This window comes from Salvia miltiorrhiza, chromosome 8 (assembly GCF_028751815.1).
Source record: "Salvia miltiorrhiza cultivar Shanhuang (shh) chromosome 8, IMPLAD_Smil_shh, whole genome shotgun sequence".
Taxonomy (NCBI): Eukaryota; Viridiplantae; Streptophyta; class Magnoliopsida; order Lamiales; family Lamiaceae; genus Salvia; species Salvia miltiorrhiza.
This window is the reverse complement of record NC_080394.1, coordinates 28,258,925-28,277,758: the sequence shown is the minus strand read 5'-3', so window position 1 is coordinate 28,277,758 and position 18,834 is coordinate 28,258,925. Positions and strand designations below refer to the sequence as shown.

The following is an 18,834-nucleotide window of genomic DNA, read 5'->3' as shown; positions in this document are numbered from 1 at the left end:
AACAGATGCACTATTTTCCCTTGACGCCCCGATTGCAGAGATTGTTTGCATCTCTTGTAACTGCTGAAAATATGCGGTGGCATGCGACCTCCACAGACGATGGGATAATGCGCCACCCGGCCGACTCTCCGGCATGGAAACACTTGAATTCAGTCTTTCCTGGATTCGCCGAGGAGATCAGAAATGTGATATTGGGCCTCTCTACAGATGGTTTTGCCCCATTTGCACAATCAGGGCGTCAATATTCTTCTTGGCCAGTTATTATCACGCCGTATAACTTGCCTCCGTGGTTGTGCATGAAAGAACAATTCATGTTCCTCACAGTCCTCGTGCCTGGCCCATCAAACCCAAAGATAAAGTTGGACGTTTTCTTACAGCCACTGATACAAGAGTTAAAATCTCTGTGGGAGGTTGGTGTGAACACTTACGACATATCGTTGAAGCAAAATTTCCAGATGCGAGCAGCTCTGATATGGACTATCAGTGATTTTCCAGCGTATGCTATGTTGTCTGGGTGGGGTACAGCTGGGAAATTGGCATGTCCACATTGCATGGAGAATATAGAAGCATTCACTTTACCGATGAGTGGAAAACAATCGTGGTTTGATAATCATCGGAAGTTCTTACCTCCTAACCATGTGTTTAGGAGAAACAAAACTTCATTCTTGAGGAATAAGACCTGCAATGTTGGTCCACCAGAACAAAGATCAGGAATAGAAATCTTGAATCAAATTGAGGAGTTGGGCTTCGTGAAGGTTACCGAAGACTTCGATGGCAGGAACGCTCAACTCGCCAAATATCAACATGTAGGGTGGAAAAAGAAAAGCATATTTTGGGATCTACCCTATTTGAGACATCTTTTGATTCGACATAATCTAGATGTCATGCACATTGAGAAAAATGTGTTTGATAACGTGTTTAATACTGTCCTGAATGTGAAGGGGAAGACAAAAGATACAGAAAAATCCAGAGAAGAATTGAACACCTTCTGCAAGCGGAAAGAGTTGAAGAAAGTGGATGGAACCCGACAGTATCCGAAAGCATGTTATACGCTTGACAGGGAAGAGAAGAAGATCTTACTTCAGTGGATCAAGAGTCTTAAGTTTCCCGATGGGTACGTTCAAATATTAGTAGATGCGTTGACATGAACGCCCTGAAGATGCACAACATGAAAAGTCACGACTGTCACGTGTTCATGCAAATCCTTCTGCCTGTTGCCTATAAAGAACTTCTTCCTAAGAATGTTTGGGAGGCAATTACAGAGTTAAGTTTCTTCTTCAGAGAATTAACATCCCGCAACGTGGCCATATATGATATGGGAATACTTAGTGAGAAGATAGTTGTTACTCTTTGCAAACTTGAGCGTATCTTCCCTCCTAGTTTATTTGATTCAATGGAGCACCTACCAGTTCATTTGACAGATGAGGCACGATTGGCTGGTCCAGTGCAATATCGGTGGATGTATCCTTTTGAACGATATTTGAGGACATTAAAAAATCATATAAAAAACAAAGCCAAGGTTGAGGGGTCCATCTCCAATGCATACATACTTGCAGAAATGTCAACCTTCTCTTCGTTTACTTTGAAGATCAAATATCTACAAAGTGGACAACTTTGCCTCGCAATATTGAGATGTCTGTTGCTGAAAATGTGGGAGAAAAACGCCCGCAAAAGGTACTCCGACATGATGAGCGACTACAAGAAAGAGCTCAAGGAGTGTACTCGCCAAGGGAGAGAGATGTCTAGACCCGTCTGGATGACTCCCGATTTCTGGACTGGACTCCAGGAATACTGGCAGCGTCCCGAGGTTGAGGCTGTTTCTACACGAGCACGTGCCAACTGGATGTCCGAGCCCGATGGGGAGGGTACATGGATCAGTAGGCACGTGGGCGGGTCTCAGTCGACTCGTATCCTGCAGCAGTATATGGTTAGTAATTAACAAATAATTAAGTTCATAAGTATATATATATATATATATATATATATATATATATATATATATATATATATATATATATATATATAGGGGATGGCTACAGTAAAAATATTTCTTAAAATATAAATATAAACGTTTTTTAATGTACGAATTTTATCCAACAGGGTTACGAATTCATCCAACATGGTTACGAATTGTGAAAAAAAAAATTTGCTACCTTTGGGATTCGAACCCAGGACCACGAATTCATCCAAAAGGATTACGAATCAACCGTAGATCTTGATGATCTAAGGGCTGAAAATCATTTATATTTTATACACTTAAGAGTGTTTTTATTCTAGCCCTCCCCTATATATATATATATATATATATATATATATATATATATATATATATATATAGGGGGCCGCTCCAATGAGACCCCCTAATTTTAGTGAGATCTAGGACACGATCTGGTGCGTTTATTTTATCAATCCTATGGCCGATATTGTATCTGGAGGGTGATTTTTTTTCGCAGGGTTCGAATCCTGGAGGGAGCAGAATATTTTAAATTTTGTTATTCATCAGTATATACTGCATTGTTCATCAGTATATACGGTCCTGTTCATCAGTATATATGTCTTATTCATTACGAATTTTTTAAATTTTATTTTTCAACAGTATATGCATCTTGTTCATTAGATGTACGTTTTGTTCATTAGTATTATATGTCTTATTCATTGTACTCATGTTACACGAAAAATAGGGGGTCTCACTGGAGCGCGCCCCTATATATATATATATATATATATATATATATAAATTATTTATCTTATATAATTAGGTTCATAAGTATATATATATATATATATATAAATATATATAAATTATTTATCTTACATAAGTATATATATATATATATATATATATAAATATATAATATCTTGACTAATATAACTTATTTATCTTATATAAATGCATCTACAGAGCTTGGAGCCTGATTTTCCCCAGGATGCACCGAACTATGCCACCTTCCTCCGCCTCCACATGTACGCCGATGGAAGTTATACGTCGGAGAGAGATGCAAGAATTGACGTAAGTGTTTAAGTTTATTCAAATATTTAGTGAATGTATTTATTTTCTAACAATTATGCATTGTTATGTATGAATTAGGCCGAGGTTCATCGACTGGCCGCTGCCACAGGACGAGAGTCACGGCTAGATGAGGTGTATTTGGATGTGGTGCATCCGGATAGGTCACGGATCTACGGCGTCGGGAGTGCCGGGCAGAGTCAGGCTAGTAGGGGGTCTATCCGCAGCACGGGCACTTCTGCGGTGTCTCAGCAGCTTTATGAGATACGGATCTCCACGCTGGAGGAGCGATGGGCGGCAGAGCAAGCAGAACGCCAAGCCATGCAGGAGCGCATGGCTCAAATGGAGGCGTTTATGAGGATGTATAGTGGTCAGCCAGCTCCATCCCCTGATGCCGATGATGATGATGCTTAGGACTTTCCGTCTTTTATTACCATGCTAGACTTATATTTATGTTTTCAAACAAAATTACATTTGCACTTTCTTTTCAAATTTATGTTTTATTGAACTATATATTTCAAGTGCTTTAATTATTAAAACTATATATGTTTTATATATTTATGGCAATGATGATGATGATTGCATTTAATATAAACAAATAAATTCAAATCACATTATAATAACCAAATTAAAACACTTTTGGTGTATTAATGTTAAAAATATATATATATATATATATATATATATATTTAATTAATAATTAAATATTAATTAAATATTTTACCGACGATAAAAATAAGGACGGAAACGAACTCGATCACTAATTAACAACATATTTCAGGTATTATCTCCACATATTCAAAGATTATAAATATATGAGTGAGTATATAGCATTTAAATGAATTAATAGGTGTAGATATATCAATAATACGAGTGTTCTGTACTGGTGATCACTCGAAAAGAATTTCAAAGTTAAGCGTGCTTGACACAGAGCACAAGCAAGATGGGTGACCCACTGGGAAGTCGGGTGACCGACTGGAAAGTTCGTCTAAAGTATGCAATACCGTATAAATGCGGAAATAAATTGTGGATATACAATAAAATAAATAAATAAATAAATAAATAAAATAAAATAAAATAAAAAAAATAAAATTAAAAAAATTACCGAGGGCAAAATGCCGCGCTAATTACCGACGGCATTTTGCCCTCGCTAATAGGCCAGCCACCTCCGACGATGCGCCACCGGACGTTGCCGGACTATTATCGACGGCATCAATGCCACCGCTAATTAGCGGCGGCAAACGCCGTCGCTAATTTTCCGGCATTGCTCCGCCGGACGCCGGTGCAAATCACCGACGGCATTAATGCCGTCGCTAATTACGCCGCCGCTAATTCTCCCTCATTGCTCCGCCGTTTAACGGCGGAAATTCCAGCGGCAAAATCGCCGTTAATTACTGGCGGCGGCCGGTCGCCGTCGGTATTGTCGTTACCGACGAGTCGATTAGCGGCGGCAAGTTGCCGCCGGCATCGCTGCCGGTAGCACAATTTACCGGCGGCCGTCTTTTATTACCGACGGCATTCTGCCGTCGGTAATCACCGATTTTTTTGTAGTGTTGTAAGAATGAGTTTAGGGTAATTTCCACTTAATTAGTTAGGTGTTGAGTGAACGTAGGAAGAGAAAAAAAGAGTCTAGAAGAAGTAAAATGCGTACACGAACACACTACTTGTGAAATATATGTATGTCGTAGTCTAGTAAGCAACAAGAAGAAGTTAGATGGGATATAACCAAAACTAATCCCAACTTATAACTTGTGTTCCACCTTCTTAATTATCTCATCTCCTACCTACATTCAACTTTCACATAATTATCTTTAATTTACTCTCATTTTGGCGGCTGATTCACAACTACTTCAAATTTCATCATTCATACCAGGCCACTATTACTTAAAACTCCATTATATATATATATATATATATATATATATATATATATATATATTATTGTATTATGACTACCCATGTTGAGGAAAAAAATATTAGTCAGAAGTCACTTTTCAAGTAGCATGAGATAAGATCTCCATCTCATAAAATCTCAAAATTATTCTGATTTTATTTTTCTACGATAATAGATGACTACCTTAAGATGTTAATTTAAGAAAATTAATTATTCTCTTGCAACAACATTAATTAAATACTTTATGAATAACTAGTCAAATTACCAACATATCAATATATATATATATATATATATATATATATATATATATATTCTTCGTCACCAAATTAGCCTTATTCTTTTTTGGAATGCCCCAAATATATATAGATAACTTTTTTCATTAGAATTATATCATTTTAATACTAGAATGATCTTATTGATTATTTATGAAAATGATGTATTGAATAATAATAAGCGCAAAATAGAATAAATGCTTTTAAATTGTATTTTCCCTGTGAAATTAGATACATTTTCTTAAGTGGGAATTATCATATATGACCATTTTTCATAAAAACACAAGTTATATAGCCCTACTTTATAATACATAAGTTAGACAACCATTTTTAACTGAAAAGACGAGAGTGCCCTTTAACTTTTTAATACTTTTATTTTATATTTTATTTTTATTTTTATTTAAACAATTTCTTTCTTTTCTTATTTCTTTTCTTCTTCACATAATTTCTTTCTTTTCTTCTTTACACCTTTCATTCTTTTCGTCCATAACTGCCGTCGAATTTCATAGAATTTTCCTTCCAATCGTCCAGTCGCTGCCGCAGCGCCGTTCCAGTCGCCGGAGCAGCTCCGCCCCGTCATCGTCGAAGGCTAGCCACGCCCCTCCGTTGCGCGCACGAATGCCCAGCCAATCCCATCGCGCGCGACCTGTTCTGCCGCCCCTGTCGCGCCACCTGTTCTGCCCCGCCGTCGAGCGCCGGACGCCCAGCCACGCCTAGTCGTCGTCGAAGCCCCCTTAACCCGTCGTCCTCGTCCGCCACCGAAGCCCCCGAACCGTCGCGAACTAGGGCTCAAAACCCAGCCCTAGTTCACTGGGGCGACAATCGAGCAAGTGAGAGAGAGAGAGATGGTCCTGCTCTCTTATTTGGGGCAATCGAGCAAGTGAGAGCCCTAGTTCACTGGGGGCGGCACTGTGACGACGGCGACGGGGCGGGCCTTTGACGTTGGGGCAGGTCGCGGCGGGATGGGCGGTGACAACTGAACCTACGGCGATGGGAATGGTCGCGCTGTGACGACGGCGGCGGGGCGTGGCTTTGACGTTGGGGCAGGTCGCGCAACGGCAACGAGGTGGGATGGGCGGCGGCAACCGGGCGGCGACGGCGATGGGGCTGGGCTGGGCGGCGCAATATTTGAGAGGTAGAGAGAGAGAGAGCCGATTTAGGTGAGAGAGAGAGAATTTGCTTTAATATTGATTTTGTGGAATAAAAATAAATCTAAGGGTATAATAGTATTTTAAGCCAAAAAAAGGTTGTATAACTTGTATATTATGAACTAGGGCTATATAACTTGTGTATTTATGAACTAGGGCTAAAAAAAGATTTCCCTCTTTTCTTAATACTATATGTGAAGATTGCGAGAGGGATTAGTTTTGTGAAACGGAGGGACTATACATTTTTCAATCTTTGATTAGTCATGATATTTATCAGCTATTTTGCCCATAAGCTAACGAGACAAATAATGTCAAACTCATACTTAATTGTTCAATTTTTATTAAATTAAAGTCTGATAATTCGAATAGTTACGCTCACATAGGGAGAAGTACTAAAGATGTCAATTGGACTAATCCACTCAATTTTAAGGCTAATTTTATTAGGCTAGCTATTAGAAAGTTTTGATCATAATCCTTTTTATTTTTTTATTTATTTAATCGAATTGACACGTGACATATTACTAATTTGGTAAGCAATCAACCGCGAAGCCTGGCTTTAAAGATTGGAGCTTTTAGTTTTCATCTAGAAAAGTTGAAAATGAAATATAATATTGTAGGAGAGTGAATGGAGTTGTGACGTAATTTAATATTAGTGTGTATGCATGAAGAAGTCTAGAAGACAGAAGATTCGAGGGCCGAGCTCGCCGCACACGACTCTCCTACTACTCTTACTAGACTCGATTACTTCTAAATATACGCGCTCGGCTTACGCGCTCACTGACGTTTCTCACGCCCGTTTCATACTTAATTTCTATAATTCTATATAATGAAGTACTTTAGTATCCACACTAGCTGCATACTAATTAGGTATTTTACAAATTAATAATTGTCGCATTTTTATTCTTTTTAGTCGTCAACAACTTCAGCACTAAGCCTAACAGATATTAAATCAGATTATGAATCTATGATATTCATTATCTCAAAAATGGATGATATTTTTCTATTTTTAATACAGAAACCGGACACTAAATTTCAAACTAAAAAACTAATATATTAAAAAAATACTAATATATTACGGTCTCAAAAAAAAAATATATATTGATACTAGTGCCACGTAGCAACATGTACAATAAATATAATATATAATACCGATGAGGAGTAATAATAAGACTGAATTATTATTATTATTATTATTATTATTATTATTATTTTAAATATTTGGTGCAGCGCTGACTTGACATGACTGACTTTATCAATCGAGAATCATCTTGGCAACTTAACCATACTCTCGCCTTGGTAACTCAGCTCTGCCTTGGCCTCAATATTCCAGTTATGTCAAGCGCCAGCTTCGACAACTCGGCTTCAAGACGTAGATCAGTGTAATAAGGCTTGGGCCTAATTGCTTAAGTTAATGGGTCCAAGTGCTGGGTTTACTTTGATGTTTATAAATAGGGCTTTCATTATTAGATTAGGGGATTTTTCTATATCACTTCTCACCATGTAAAATGTAATTCCCCAAATGAAACATAGTGAAAATCTCGACAACCTCCCGTGAATGTAGATCTTCATGATCGAACCACGTAAATTTTGGTGTTTGTTATCGTTTTCCTTCAATTCGTTGATTTTTGTTTCATCAAATACTACTTTTGTCTACAAAAAGTATACACAATTACCTTATTTAGCGTCAACGAAGAGTGTATTATATTGTTCTTTTTTTAATATTATCTCACTTTCTCTTTTTATGTTTCACGCACCCTCACAAATACTCTATATTTATCCAAAATCACTATGGCTCACACTTAATTTAAGTACAATAATTTATTTGATGGGATCATTTTCAATTAAGTACACGTTCATCAACTATTTTATTAAAATTTGTGTTAAATTAAAAAATATATATCCTTTCTAGACGAGGTAGTATATATGTTATATATTATTGTGTATACACTAACGAGTATTATTACTACATTGTAAATTAGGTATTGGCTTCAGTTTTTCATTTTTATGTTTTTAGGTTTGAGTAGACACTCTTTATACTACATTATATTAAAACTTTAATTTATTGCAAATAAATGGAAAATGAGAATTTTAAGCATAGAAGAAAGATGCTACTTGTTTCCCAGCATTCTTAAAATTTGACTTGCTTCTCTTAGAAGAAACATCGCCCAAATTTCCCCTTTCTAACTGATTTCCTGTTTTATGAAAGGTCAATCTTTTGCATCAAGTCAAACTGTCTAATCTAATAACCCATCTACCTCAACCTCCTTAACCCTAACTTTCCAATATATATCCCCAAATTTCACTCATTTTCCATTGCTCCAACAAAACAAAGATAAAACAAATAAAATTTACACGACAAAATGATGATGAAGAGAAGTAGAGAAGGATCAGATCTCGACGACATACAAAGCATGGCCAATTGCTTGATGCTATTATCCGGCAGCCGCGGCGGAGGAGAAATTACAAACCGCATGTTCGAGTGCAAAACATGCAACAGGCGGTTTCCGTCGTTCCAGGCGCTCGGCGGCCACCGCGCCAGCCATAAGAAGCCGAGGCTGGCGGCGGCGGGAGATGACCAGCTCCTGCGGGAGGCGTCGCCGCCGAAGCCGAAGGCGCACGAATGCGCCATTTGCGGCCTGGAGTTCCCGATCGGGCAAGCGCTCGGCGGTCACATGAGGCGGCACAGATCCGCTAACGGTCAGAAACGGCTGCCATCGCCGGAGCTGTCATTGTCGCCTCCGCTCGCACCGATTGTGAAGAAATCGAATAGCACAAGGGCTTTGTGTCTGGACTTGAACTTGACGCCCTCCGAAAATAAGTTTCTGTTTGGCAACGCCGCTCCTGCCGTCGATTGCTTTTTCTGATTTTATTCATTTGTTTGTAGGACCAAACAGCCCCTAGCTAGCACTCATGCATCCATCATTCATCCTTTGTACAGGATTTTGAATTTACCACATATTTCAGTTTTGATTAAAATATATGGAGTATATTCTTTCATTCAATCACAGAAATTAATGACCGATTCGTGTTTTAAGATGATCTGTAGAATTTAGAATAAATTCTGACTTTTAATTTCGTGATAGCCAAGATAGCTAGGATCGCGGAATTTCCCGACGCGGATGTCGGTGTTCTAATTCTATTATATTGTTCCTTGGAGTTTAAGATTGAAAACTATGCAAAATATTGAAATTATTTAAAAATATAAAATGAATAGAACTACTACAGTTATTAATTAATTCAGTATTCAACTGCTACACGAAAGAGTATACCATTGCATAATTTGAGAACATATGATTCATGCGACTTGTTTATAAAATATTATTAATTTTTCATAAACAAAAGCAATCTACAAAATAAAGATAGAGTTGACCACTTGGGTGCGTCCATCTCATATTTTTTTTAAGTCAGGGAGATAAATATTTTAAAAGACTGAGGTACTCGAGAGTTAGGGAAATGGTTTCGAAACATAGAGATCTTGAAGATGAAACAAACCATTAGAAGATAAGGGAAGAAACTCCACCCTAAACATCAAATTTACAGAAGGTAGAGTCACAAGGTGATCACTCTAGAAGGTGATACAAGAATCAAGTAGCGTATTTTTTGGGTAGTAGCCCTAGTCTTCCTAGGGTGACCCTCATCTAAGGAAGAACTAATATTTAATTTAGGGTTTAATGATTCAGTTCAGGGTTTTATTGATTTGCTTGTTACATTATTTGATTAAGTTGTTTTGTTATTCAATTTAGCAATTGATTACTGTTCGAATGTGTTGGCCTGCGACGTGTGAGATCGAGAGAAGAATTCTTTGTTTGACCGTGATTGAATCAGAAATAGTCTAAAAGCATAGTAATGATTAGTTAATTCACATAATTTAATTAGCATAGATTCCTGGTTAAATCGCAAAAGTTATGGTTTGAGCACCTATATTAGGAGGGTTTTGTTAGCTTATTAATTGTGTGTTATTTTCACTTGCTTATTGATTTTCCAAGAAGATGATCCATGTCCTAAAATCCTTAAACTTTGAAACTTTTGTTTTATTTATTGTACATCTTATATTTATTTATTTTCTTTTATATACTCCATCCATCCATGAAAGAACTCCCTACTTTTACTTTTTGGGACGTAAACAAAAAAACTTCATATATATTTTTGGACTGTACCCAACCACTTATAATACTCCATTTATCCTTATTTTTCACATTTTCATCACTTCTAATACTAATTACAACACTCTTAATACACTTAACAACTCTTTCTCCATTTTCAATAATATACTCGATCAACAATATTTTTTCTTAAGCTCGTGTCACTCTCTTATATGAAGTTTTCTTTTATGGACAAAGGGAGTATAATACTAAAACACTCAATAAAATATATAGGATTTTTACTTTTACATGTGTGACATATTAATCAATAGCTCTGATAAGTCTTGTTCATAAATACAACTTTGATTAATTAGTAATTCCCCATCCTTATATGAGCAATTTATAGGGTATACTTTAGGTTTGAACCAAATCAGTAAATCCACACACACGTTCTTCTTATTTTCTGTGTCTAACAAATTCATTTAAATAGAAGTAGTGTTAATGATAATTAATTATATTGTGAGTGTGGAGATGGTCCAGTCATGTAGTACAATAGGTAAATAAGTTAATATATGGAGGATAATTTATTATGAAAACAATGTTCATAAATAGAATAAAATTATTGTTTGTGGACATCACAAAAAAGAAAAATTATGACTATTTTTACAGGACGAAGCCATATATCCATGTATTTCTAGGGATAAAAAACTAAACACACTCTTATTATATTATCCATTTTTCTTACTCTTTCATTTTTGCTCTCTTTTACCCATTTCGTCTCATTACAAATGTCTCATTGCTTTTGAGTACGAAAATTAAGAAAGATGTAATTAGTAGATAAAGTAGGTTGGTGGTGATATAACGAGTATCAACACCTAAACTAATATTGACTTAAAATCATAATCAAGTAACCTGGATTCGGCAAATTGATGATGAATCAATGAACTCTTAAGAACTCAAGAGGATTCTAAATAAAAATGCACAAAGAAGTTCTTGTATTCAGTATAGCGTGTGCATTACAAATGACGAATTATCACTATTTATAAGAGATACATCATGAAGGATAGAAAATACATTTTAAATTCTCCTCAAGTACTCCTCATGCATGAACTACGGTTGTTATCATTAATATCGAATATTTCTTTTAATAACTAATTTGCAGCTTTGTCGCAAGCTCCGTTTGTCTTTTCATTCAGTGCTGGAAGCTGTGATCATTTATCTGCGCTGGGTCCCTTTGATTTGATTTGTCCGCGACTTAGACTGATGGCGGGTATACTCTCTTCAACTGCCTTCGATACTTCGTCTTCTGTACAGTGCTGCAGAACATGTTTAGCTTCGATTCATATTCGAGAGAGTCCCGGCCCTAAGATAATTGCGGCACATCCAAATATACCTTGCACTGAGATAATTAATTAAATAATAATAGTAATACGAATTAAAACAGAATAACTAAAAATAAATTCAGCTTTGATGTTCATTAGTTGGAAATTATTTAAATATATTTTAAAAATAGGGATATCTCATTATATAATTTGTCATAAAATGAATGGGAGATTTGTAACGAGGAGTATCTTATTATAGAAAGCGAGAATTTATTTTCCTCTTATTTGAGGGAATTATTTAAATTTTTCTAAAATCTCAGTTTTGATTATTAGCGGCTGCCGAAACCCTGACAATTTAGTCCAGTCTACTCCTACGGAAATTGGTTGATTGGATCCCACGCGTAAATTGGAGAGAGAGAGAGAGAGAGAGAATCGAATCAATGGCGCGCCAAGCCACCAGACTGATCGGCAGCCTGTCGTCGCGGCTGCGTTGCCCTAAGCAGCTTCAGCAACACCGCAATTTTGGATCGCCGCCGCCGCCTCCCGCTGTCTTCGTCGACAAAAACACCCGTGTCATCTGCCAGGGCATTACTGGAAAGAACGGCACCTTCCACACTGAGCAGGCCATAGAGTATGGCACCAAAATGGTACTTCTAGGTCATTTTGAAAATTTTCGGGCCAAGAGATCTCACCATGAATTTCGTTTCATTTTCTTTTTATTTTTCTGATTTGTTTTTGGGTTTGGGTAAAGAATGTCCGTTGGATTTCTTATTATTAGCTACGGGTCCTGATTCCTGATTGACATTGGTTCACAATTGTGATGGTGATAGACATTTAGGGGCAGCTAATTAAATAAAGTTTTGCTATTGATATAGAATATACTGTGTTGGAGACGTTGTGTTTAGATGAGCTATTATATTTTCATATGGTTAACAGTATTCTATTTTTATTTACAATTGTAGGTTGGAGGAGTTACCCCTAAAAAGGGTGGAACGGAGCATTTGGGACTCCCTGTTTTCAACTCTGTGGCTGAAGCCAAAGCTGAAACAAAGGCTAATGCATCAGTGGTTTATGTCCCTCCACCTTTCGCTGCTAAAGCAATTTTGGAGGCAATGGAGGCTGAATTAGATTTGGTTGTATGCATCACGGAGGGTATACCCCAGCATGACATGGTAACTTCATCCATTTGTCTGCACTTTTTGGCCTTCCCTTAATGAATGAAGATACATATAAATGATAATCTGCAGGCAGTTCCAATTCTCAACTTTATATGGCTTTGCACGAATTCAGAAACCATGTCACAATCATCACATATATATTGCTTATATATTTTGTGTAAGTGTAATTAAATGATTTATAAGATTTATTTGGAGGCTTTTCCCTAATTATAAAAATGCATATATTCTGAAATACGTTGTAGTGCAGTTCTTATGAATTGCTATTTAGTTATTAGATGTAATATTTTACAGTTACATAGTCTCTCAAAGATTGAGCTCCTTTGAGATTGTCATGACTTACTCCATTGCATGCAGCTCATGAACATTGGGTTCTATCCAAATCTAGCACTGTTTTCTTGTGGTTTAAGAGTTCTGTTTGCTTGATCGTAGGTTCGTGTGAAGGCTGCTTTAAACACGCAGTCAAAAACTCGCCTCATTGGTCCAAATTGTCCTGGCATTATCAAGCCTGGGGAGTGCAAAATTGGAATTATGCCTGGATATATTCATAAACCAGGGCGTATTGGAATTGTTTCCCGATCTGGTACACTGACTTATGAAGCGGTGAGATACGTTGAAACTCGTTGCACATATTTCTTGAAACTGTCACTGACTGTTCTTATGCTTCTTTCAGGTTTTCCAAACTACTGCTGTTGGCCTTGGGCAGTCAACATGTGTGGGAATTGGTGGTGATCCTTTCAATGGAACAAATTTTGTTGATTGCTTAAAAAAGTTTCTTGTGGATCCTCAAACAGAAGGTAAAGTTTAGTCGATTCTTATTTATTTACTACCTCAAACAGAAGGTAAAGTTTAGTAGATTCTTATTTATTTAGTACCCCACCTTACACCATGTATGTGAGTAAAGTTTGAGTTCAATTTGCATTCTCTATTAGCAACCTGAGGAAAAGTTACGAGAAAGTATTATGACATTCTGAAAGGATGTCCTGCAACATTTATATTTATAATGTATGCAATAAAGAATAACTTTTCCTCTGTACAATTCTTTGATACTGAATTGCTCTATTGATCGTTACTTATTTTACCCACTTTAAAGAGATGTCAGAATTAACAAAAATAAAACCCAGTGAAAAATCTGTCTCCTCTGTACTCTGCCTTTGTACCTGTAGAAGATTTATGACATCATTGACAAACGAGTTCTTGCATAATTACTGCTTTTTTGAGTAAAACTATGGCACTATCCAGAATGAGCTAACAAATTGAAAATTTATGATCTCATTTGGTGAAGTAGTAGAGGGTACGCGCACCATTGATAATAAGTGTTTTCTGTAGGATGATCCTTAGGCTGCAGTAACCATACTCATATTTCTCAAGCCAGTGGAGGGTACTGTATCAGTAGATTACACTAACATCATTGATTATTTTTCTAAATGGATGAATGTACCTGCTCACGTATTCCACTTGGTTAAATGATATTCATGTAGTGCAATTTTATGAAAGTGCACTTAGAAGATGAAAGCAGTAATAGGGATAATAAGGCTGGTGAGGCAAAATGGCTTGTCATTATTAATGCACAATATTAATGAAAATGTTTAAGACGGATTTGTGGGATTCTCTCTCTCACTCGTTACTGTTATGGAAATTCTTTTGTTACATATTAAATTTCTAAGCCGAATTCATTAGCCTTTTTTACTAAATTGAAACTCCTGAGAAGTGAAATCTTATCTTTAATTATATGTATTTCATATATCAGGTATTGTTCTTATTGGTGAGATAGGTGGAACAGCAGAGGAGGATGCTGCTGCCCTTATAAAGGTTAGGGACCTTCTGTTGCATAATTTTTGTCATGGTTACTCATGTAACTTATCCACAGTTCTTGTGATCCACCCAGTCCGGAAGAATCCAATATCTGCGTGGTTTTTTTCTTTAGCATATCTTGAGACATTAGGAATACTTTTTGTCTCACAAAAATAACCGTTTTGTTTTAGTGCTACTGCTATAGTGTTGAAATCCAAAAAATGTGTCTTAGCTATGAATGTTCTGGTAATAGAAAATCAAGCATCTTTAATTTTAATCTAAACCCAAAGAAGGAAGGATTAAGCAGCGATAATTGGGGCCTTCATCAGTCAAAGACTGAGACCATCTGCAATGGGAGACTTATTATAGCGCTCAGCGTTTTCATACAGATCCAAAGTTCTCCAACCCTGAGCTATATCTGAACTGTAAAATGGAGATTGCTACAGTTGCACTATTTCTGGCGAAACACTGTAGCTTGTGTTTCTTTTTTTTTATGCATTAATTACAATAAATTTCACCTATCTATTATTCATTTATTCAAGAATAGACTGATTAAAAAAGTATCTTTTGGAATATTCTTTTTTTGCTGTATAATAGAGCAGACTGGCGGAGTTGAAACTGAAATTTTCCGTTATTTTAGTGTTAAAGCTGTTGTATAATAGCGTTGAGCGCTGGAGATGCCCTGAGGAATTCCTTTTATTTCATGTAACCATTGGCATGATCAGTCCCTTAATTGTTGTCTTTCTATCAGTATGTATAATAGCTTGGTCAAAGAAGGTAGACATGCTTGAAATTCCATTACGAGTCCCTTAATTATGATGATGGTTACAGAGCTTTATAATGGAGATGATATGTCGGCAACACAATGAAGGGGAAGCAAGAGCGTGCATGCGCTGTTTGTCTCATTGGGCTTGAATTTGAAAATAATTTGTTGTTAATGCCTTTGTTAAGAGAATCAGTGGTCCATAATAGCTCTCATTCCCTTGGTCTAATTGTCAGTATGCCTTTGTTAACTGAGGGAAACATTTCAAAGGAAGCCTTTCTTCTGTCAGTAACAGTTTTAGGACCTGAATAGCTATTCTCTATTGCAGGAAAGTGGTACTTCAAAGCCAGTTGTTGCATTTATTGCTGGACTCACTGCTCCACCTGGTAGAAGAATGGGGCATGCAGGAGGTATTGTATTCCATGAACTTCGAATCATTTAATCTAGTTCAGATACTACTTAAAAAATGTTTTATGCTCATTTTGTGGAGCAAAGCATTCTATGTATATAGGAAAAAAGATAAAAATGCCACCATCTCCCGGTTGGGGAAGTACATCCATCAGGACCATTTAAACTGACTTGATAGACACATAGAGACCCTGCCTTTTTTATGTTGTATTTCTTAGCATTATATATGTTGTATTATAGCATTATATTTTCTTAAAATATTTTTTTATATATATTAGTTGTCCAAATGACGTTGTTTACAACCAAACGACATTGTTTGGGTCACAATTATTCAAAAAGCAATGAGTCAGAACAATGAGTTGGTTCTAGATTTGAATTGAGTTAGATTTATGAGGTATGTTTTTGTAAATACCTAAAGGGGATGTTTATTTTGAGTGCTAGCATGGATTGATTAGTTTTGAGATTGTTTGAGCATCTTATCCTTCAAATACTCAATCCTATGTTTTATCAATGTATAATATCACTCAAAGTAAACGCCCCCATAGTGTATTAAACAATTGAAACTACACTAGTATTTTGTGTTTGAAATTGTAATTTTCCCAAATAAATATAACTAAATAGTGGGAATGAAGAAACAATGCTATAAGAAGCCTGAAGAGAATTGGCTCGACAAATTCTAGATTTAGTTGTAATGGATGCTCGAGTAGCTGCTTGGTTTTTGCACTTGTTCTCTCTCTCATTTGCAATGATAATACTTGCATCATTTTCTGTAGATTGACTATGTTCTGGTTGAATATGCAGCTATTGTATCAGGAGGCAAGGGTACTGCACAAGACAAAATTAAAACCCTAAGAGAAGCTGGGGTTACTGTTGTTGAATCGCCTGCAAAGATAGGCAGTGCAATGCTTGAGGTCTTCAAACAGAGGGGTCTTGTTTGATCCAGTGAGTTTAACAAAAACGAAGCAGTTTCTCGTATTTGCTCGAGCCGTGATACAGCATAAAGTAAAACTATATGTTTCTAAATCAATTTTCATTGCCCCATCGGTAGAAAAGAACTTGGATTAGGTGTTAATTGTGATTGTGTAAATTTTGGTGTGTTGAGGAGCAGTCGGCCAGTGTTCTATTCTTTACCAGGGAACAATTTGTGAGCAAATACCATGCCAGAATTTATTTATTAAGAAATGCGGATCTATGCTTAGGATATTGATATATCTACAAATTTTAAACGGTTTCTATCCGGGTTTAAGGTTGAAGCCACCGCAACTCCAACAGCTTTGCAAAATAAAGCCACTCACATTTAAGCCAGATTCCCCAAGTGTTTTGAGTATTTGGCTACGAGATATTTATATCTGTGAATTACTTTTATTTCGAGGGTATATTAGTCAATCTGTAAGGGGACACATTTACATTGACTTAAGACCATCTACAACGGGCCCATCATTTCTGAGTCCCCCCTCCACAATGGGACTCTTATTTTTTTTTTTCTACTTTATTTTTTTAATTAATTAAATATTAAATTTAACAACATAAATTTCATTAAAATTAAATATTACATTAATTAAAGAGCCCCATGCATAAAACTGCAGGAGGATTAAAATTAATATTACTTGCCACTTGCATAAAATTATTGGCAAGATACATGAAAAATAATTTGGGATTAATATTCGGATCAAAAAATAGAAGATGATCCTGATTCGAAACTTCATCAACGGATGAAGAATTCAAAGAAGAATTAGAGGAAGAACTGTTGGAAGAAGACATTTTTTTAGAGTATAGAATAATGGAGAAGAGAAAAAAATTAAAGAAAAAAAGAATGGAGCTTTCGGAGTAATTGGTGAAAAGATAGCTCTTTTGAAATAGCTATTTTGAACAAAAAAAACACAATATTTGGCCACTAATTGAAAAAACACAAAATCTGGCCATTTATTACGTGTAAAGATTGTTTTGCTTTTAATTAGGGCAGACCAGATTCAAGTCGAATTCGGATTTGCGTGCGGGTTAAGCACATATGGCAGTATTAGTGCCATATGTGCCAACCGAAAAAATAAAATAAAAAATCTAAGTATATGGCACTAATGACAGTAATATGCTGAAATAGAAATTTTATTAAAAAGAAAAGGAAAAAAGAGAGACCAGATACATAAGGAAACAAGCAAAAGCACCCGCAAGAAACCCCGGGTAACCAAAAAAGAAACCAAGATTAAGAGAACATTTTAAGAGGGTCGCCCTCGTCTAAAACATCGTCATCTTCATCGTCCAACATATCTCTCCAATTTTTCTTCATTTTTGAATATGCCACAACCGACATAGCATGGGCTGCATCGGTAGAGTTAGAGGAGCTGATCGCAATGTTTTGCAGAATCTGTCCTCCAGACTGAGCATTATTCACTTTATTCAGGAACTCCACAGGCGAAGAAGTGTCAATACCTGGGCTCTGCATATCATCACGGCGTGCTGAGTTTTGGAAATCCGAAGACATGCCATTGATTATGATACGACGTAGTCTGTGCTTGATAGAAGAATCAGAAACTCTCCCCTTCTTGGTGATAGCCCCTTTCGGACGCCCTCGTGTACGAGAAATGGGTCCTGTCGTCCCAGTCAAAGTTAGCACAGCGTTGTTGTCAGTCATAACAGCAAGCGGCTGAACAACCAGAGGTGCAGAAGTCCTCTCGTGTTCCTGCTCAACTATCTCAATTTGTCTCTTTTCGTCAGCTGACCCAGGCTGTTCCATATTATTTCTACCATGACTGTCCTGTGGGATGCAAGCATTTGAAGCTCGGCCTCCATCAGAAGGCGGCTTGTCCATGTTATCATCACCAACAAGTCTCTGTTCATCTTGCAACTCTAGAGAAACCAACACAGCAAAGGGATTGGATGAGGTAGGATCTGAAGATGAGTTCAGGTTTTGTCCAACCTCAGCTAAAGCTTGTCCAGCCCTTGCTGGAGATTCATGATTTTCGGTGTAG

The 18,834-nt window shown here is 36.7% G+C and overlaps 3 protein-coding genes across 3 annotated transcripts; all 3 read left to right on the top strand.

Moving 5' to 3' along the window:
* Positions 1-1,669: 1,669 nt before the first annotated feature.
* LOC130997444 (uncharacterized) lies at positions 1,670-3,398 on the top strand. Its single transcript, XM_057922769.1, has 2 exons — positions 1,670-1,927; positions 2,903-3,398. The coding sequence occupies exons 1-2, from the start codon at positions 1,685-1,687 to the stop codon at positions 3,020-3,022; spliced, it is 363 nt and encodes a 120-aa protein (XP_057778752.1). The 5' UTR covers positions 1,670-1,684; the 3' UTR covers positions 3,023-3,398.
* A 5,023-nt stretch (positions 3,399-8,421) lies between these two features.
* LOC130997443 (zinc finger protein ZAT12-like) lies at positions 8,422-9,326 on the top strand. Its single transcript, XM_057922768.1, has one exon. It carries the CDS (start codon positions 8,685-8,687, stop codon positions 9,186-9,188), a length of 504 nt encoding a protein of 167 aa, XP_057778751.1. The 5' UTR covers positions 8,422-8,684; the 3' UTR covers positions 9,189-9,326.
* A 2,591-nt stretch (positions 9,327-11,917) lies between these two features.
* On the top strand, positions 11,918-17,071 carry LOC130997436 (succinate--CoA ligase [ADP-forming] subunit alpha-2, mitochondrial-like). Its single transcript, XM_057922761.1, has 7 exons — positions 11,918-12,375; positions 12,691-12,900; positions 13,336-13,506; positions 13,577-13,700; positions 14,654-14,715; positions 15,789-15,870; positions 16,670-17,071. Exons 1-7 carry the CDS (start codon positions 12,169-12,171, stop codon positions 16,804-16,806), a joined length of 993 nt encoding a protein of 330 aa, XP_057778744.1. The 5' UTR covers positions 11,918-12,168; the 3' UTR covers positions 16,807-17,071.
* The last annotated feature ends 1,763 nt before the right edge of the window (positions 17,072-18,834 follow it).

Bases quoted from the DNA above. Each gene is read 5' to 3' on its own strand.
- LOC130997444 (XM_057922769.1), top strand. From the start codon at position 1,685: ATGATGAGCGACTACAAGAAAGAGCTCAAGGAGTGTACTCGCCAAGGG. The intron at 1,928-2,902 runs GTTAGTAATTAA...ATGCATCTACAG, and splicing joins GTATCCTGCAGCAGTATATG to AGCTTGGAGCCTGATTTTCC.
- LOC130997443 (XM_057922768.1), top strand. From the start codon at position 8,685: ATGATGATGAAGAGAAGTAGAGAAGGATCAGATCTCGACGACATACAA.
- LOC130997436 (XM_057922761.1), top strand. From the start codon at position 12,169: ATGGCGCGCCAAGCCACCAGACTGATCGGCAGCCTGTCGTCGCGGCTG. The intron at 12,376-12,690 runs GTACTTCTAGGT...TTACAATTGTAG, and splicing joins TAGAGTATGGCACCAAAATG to GTTGGAGGAGTTACCCCTAA. The intron at 14,716-15,788 runs GTTAGGGACCTT...TCTCTATTGCAG, and splicing joins ATGCTGCTGCCCTTATAAAG to GAAAGTGGTACTTCAAAGCC.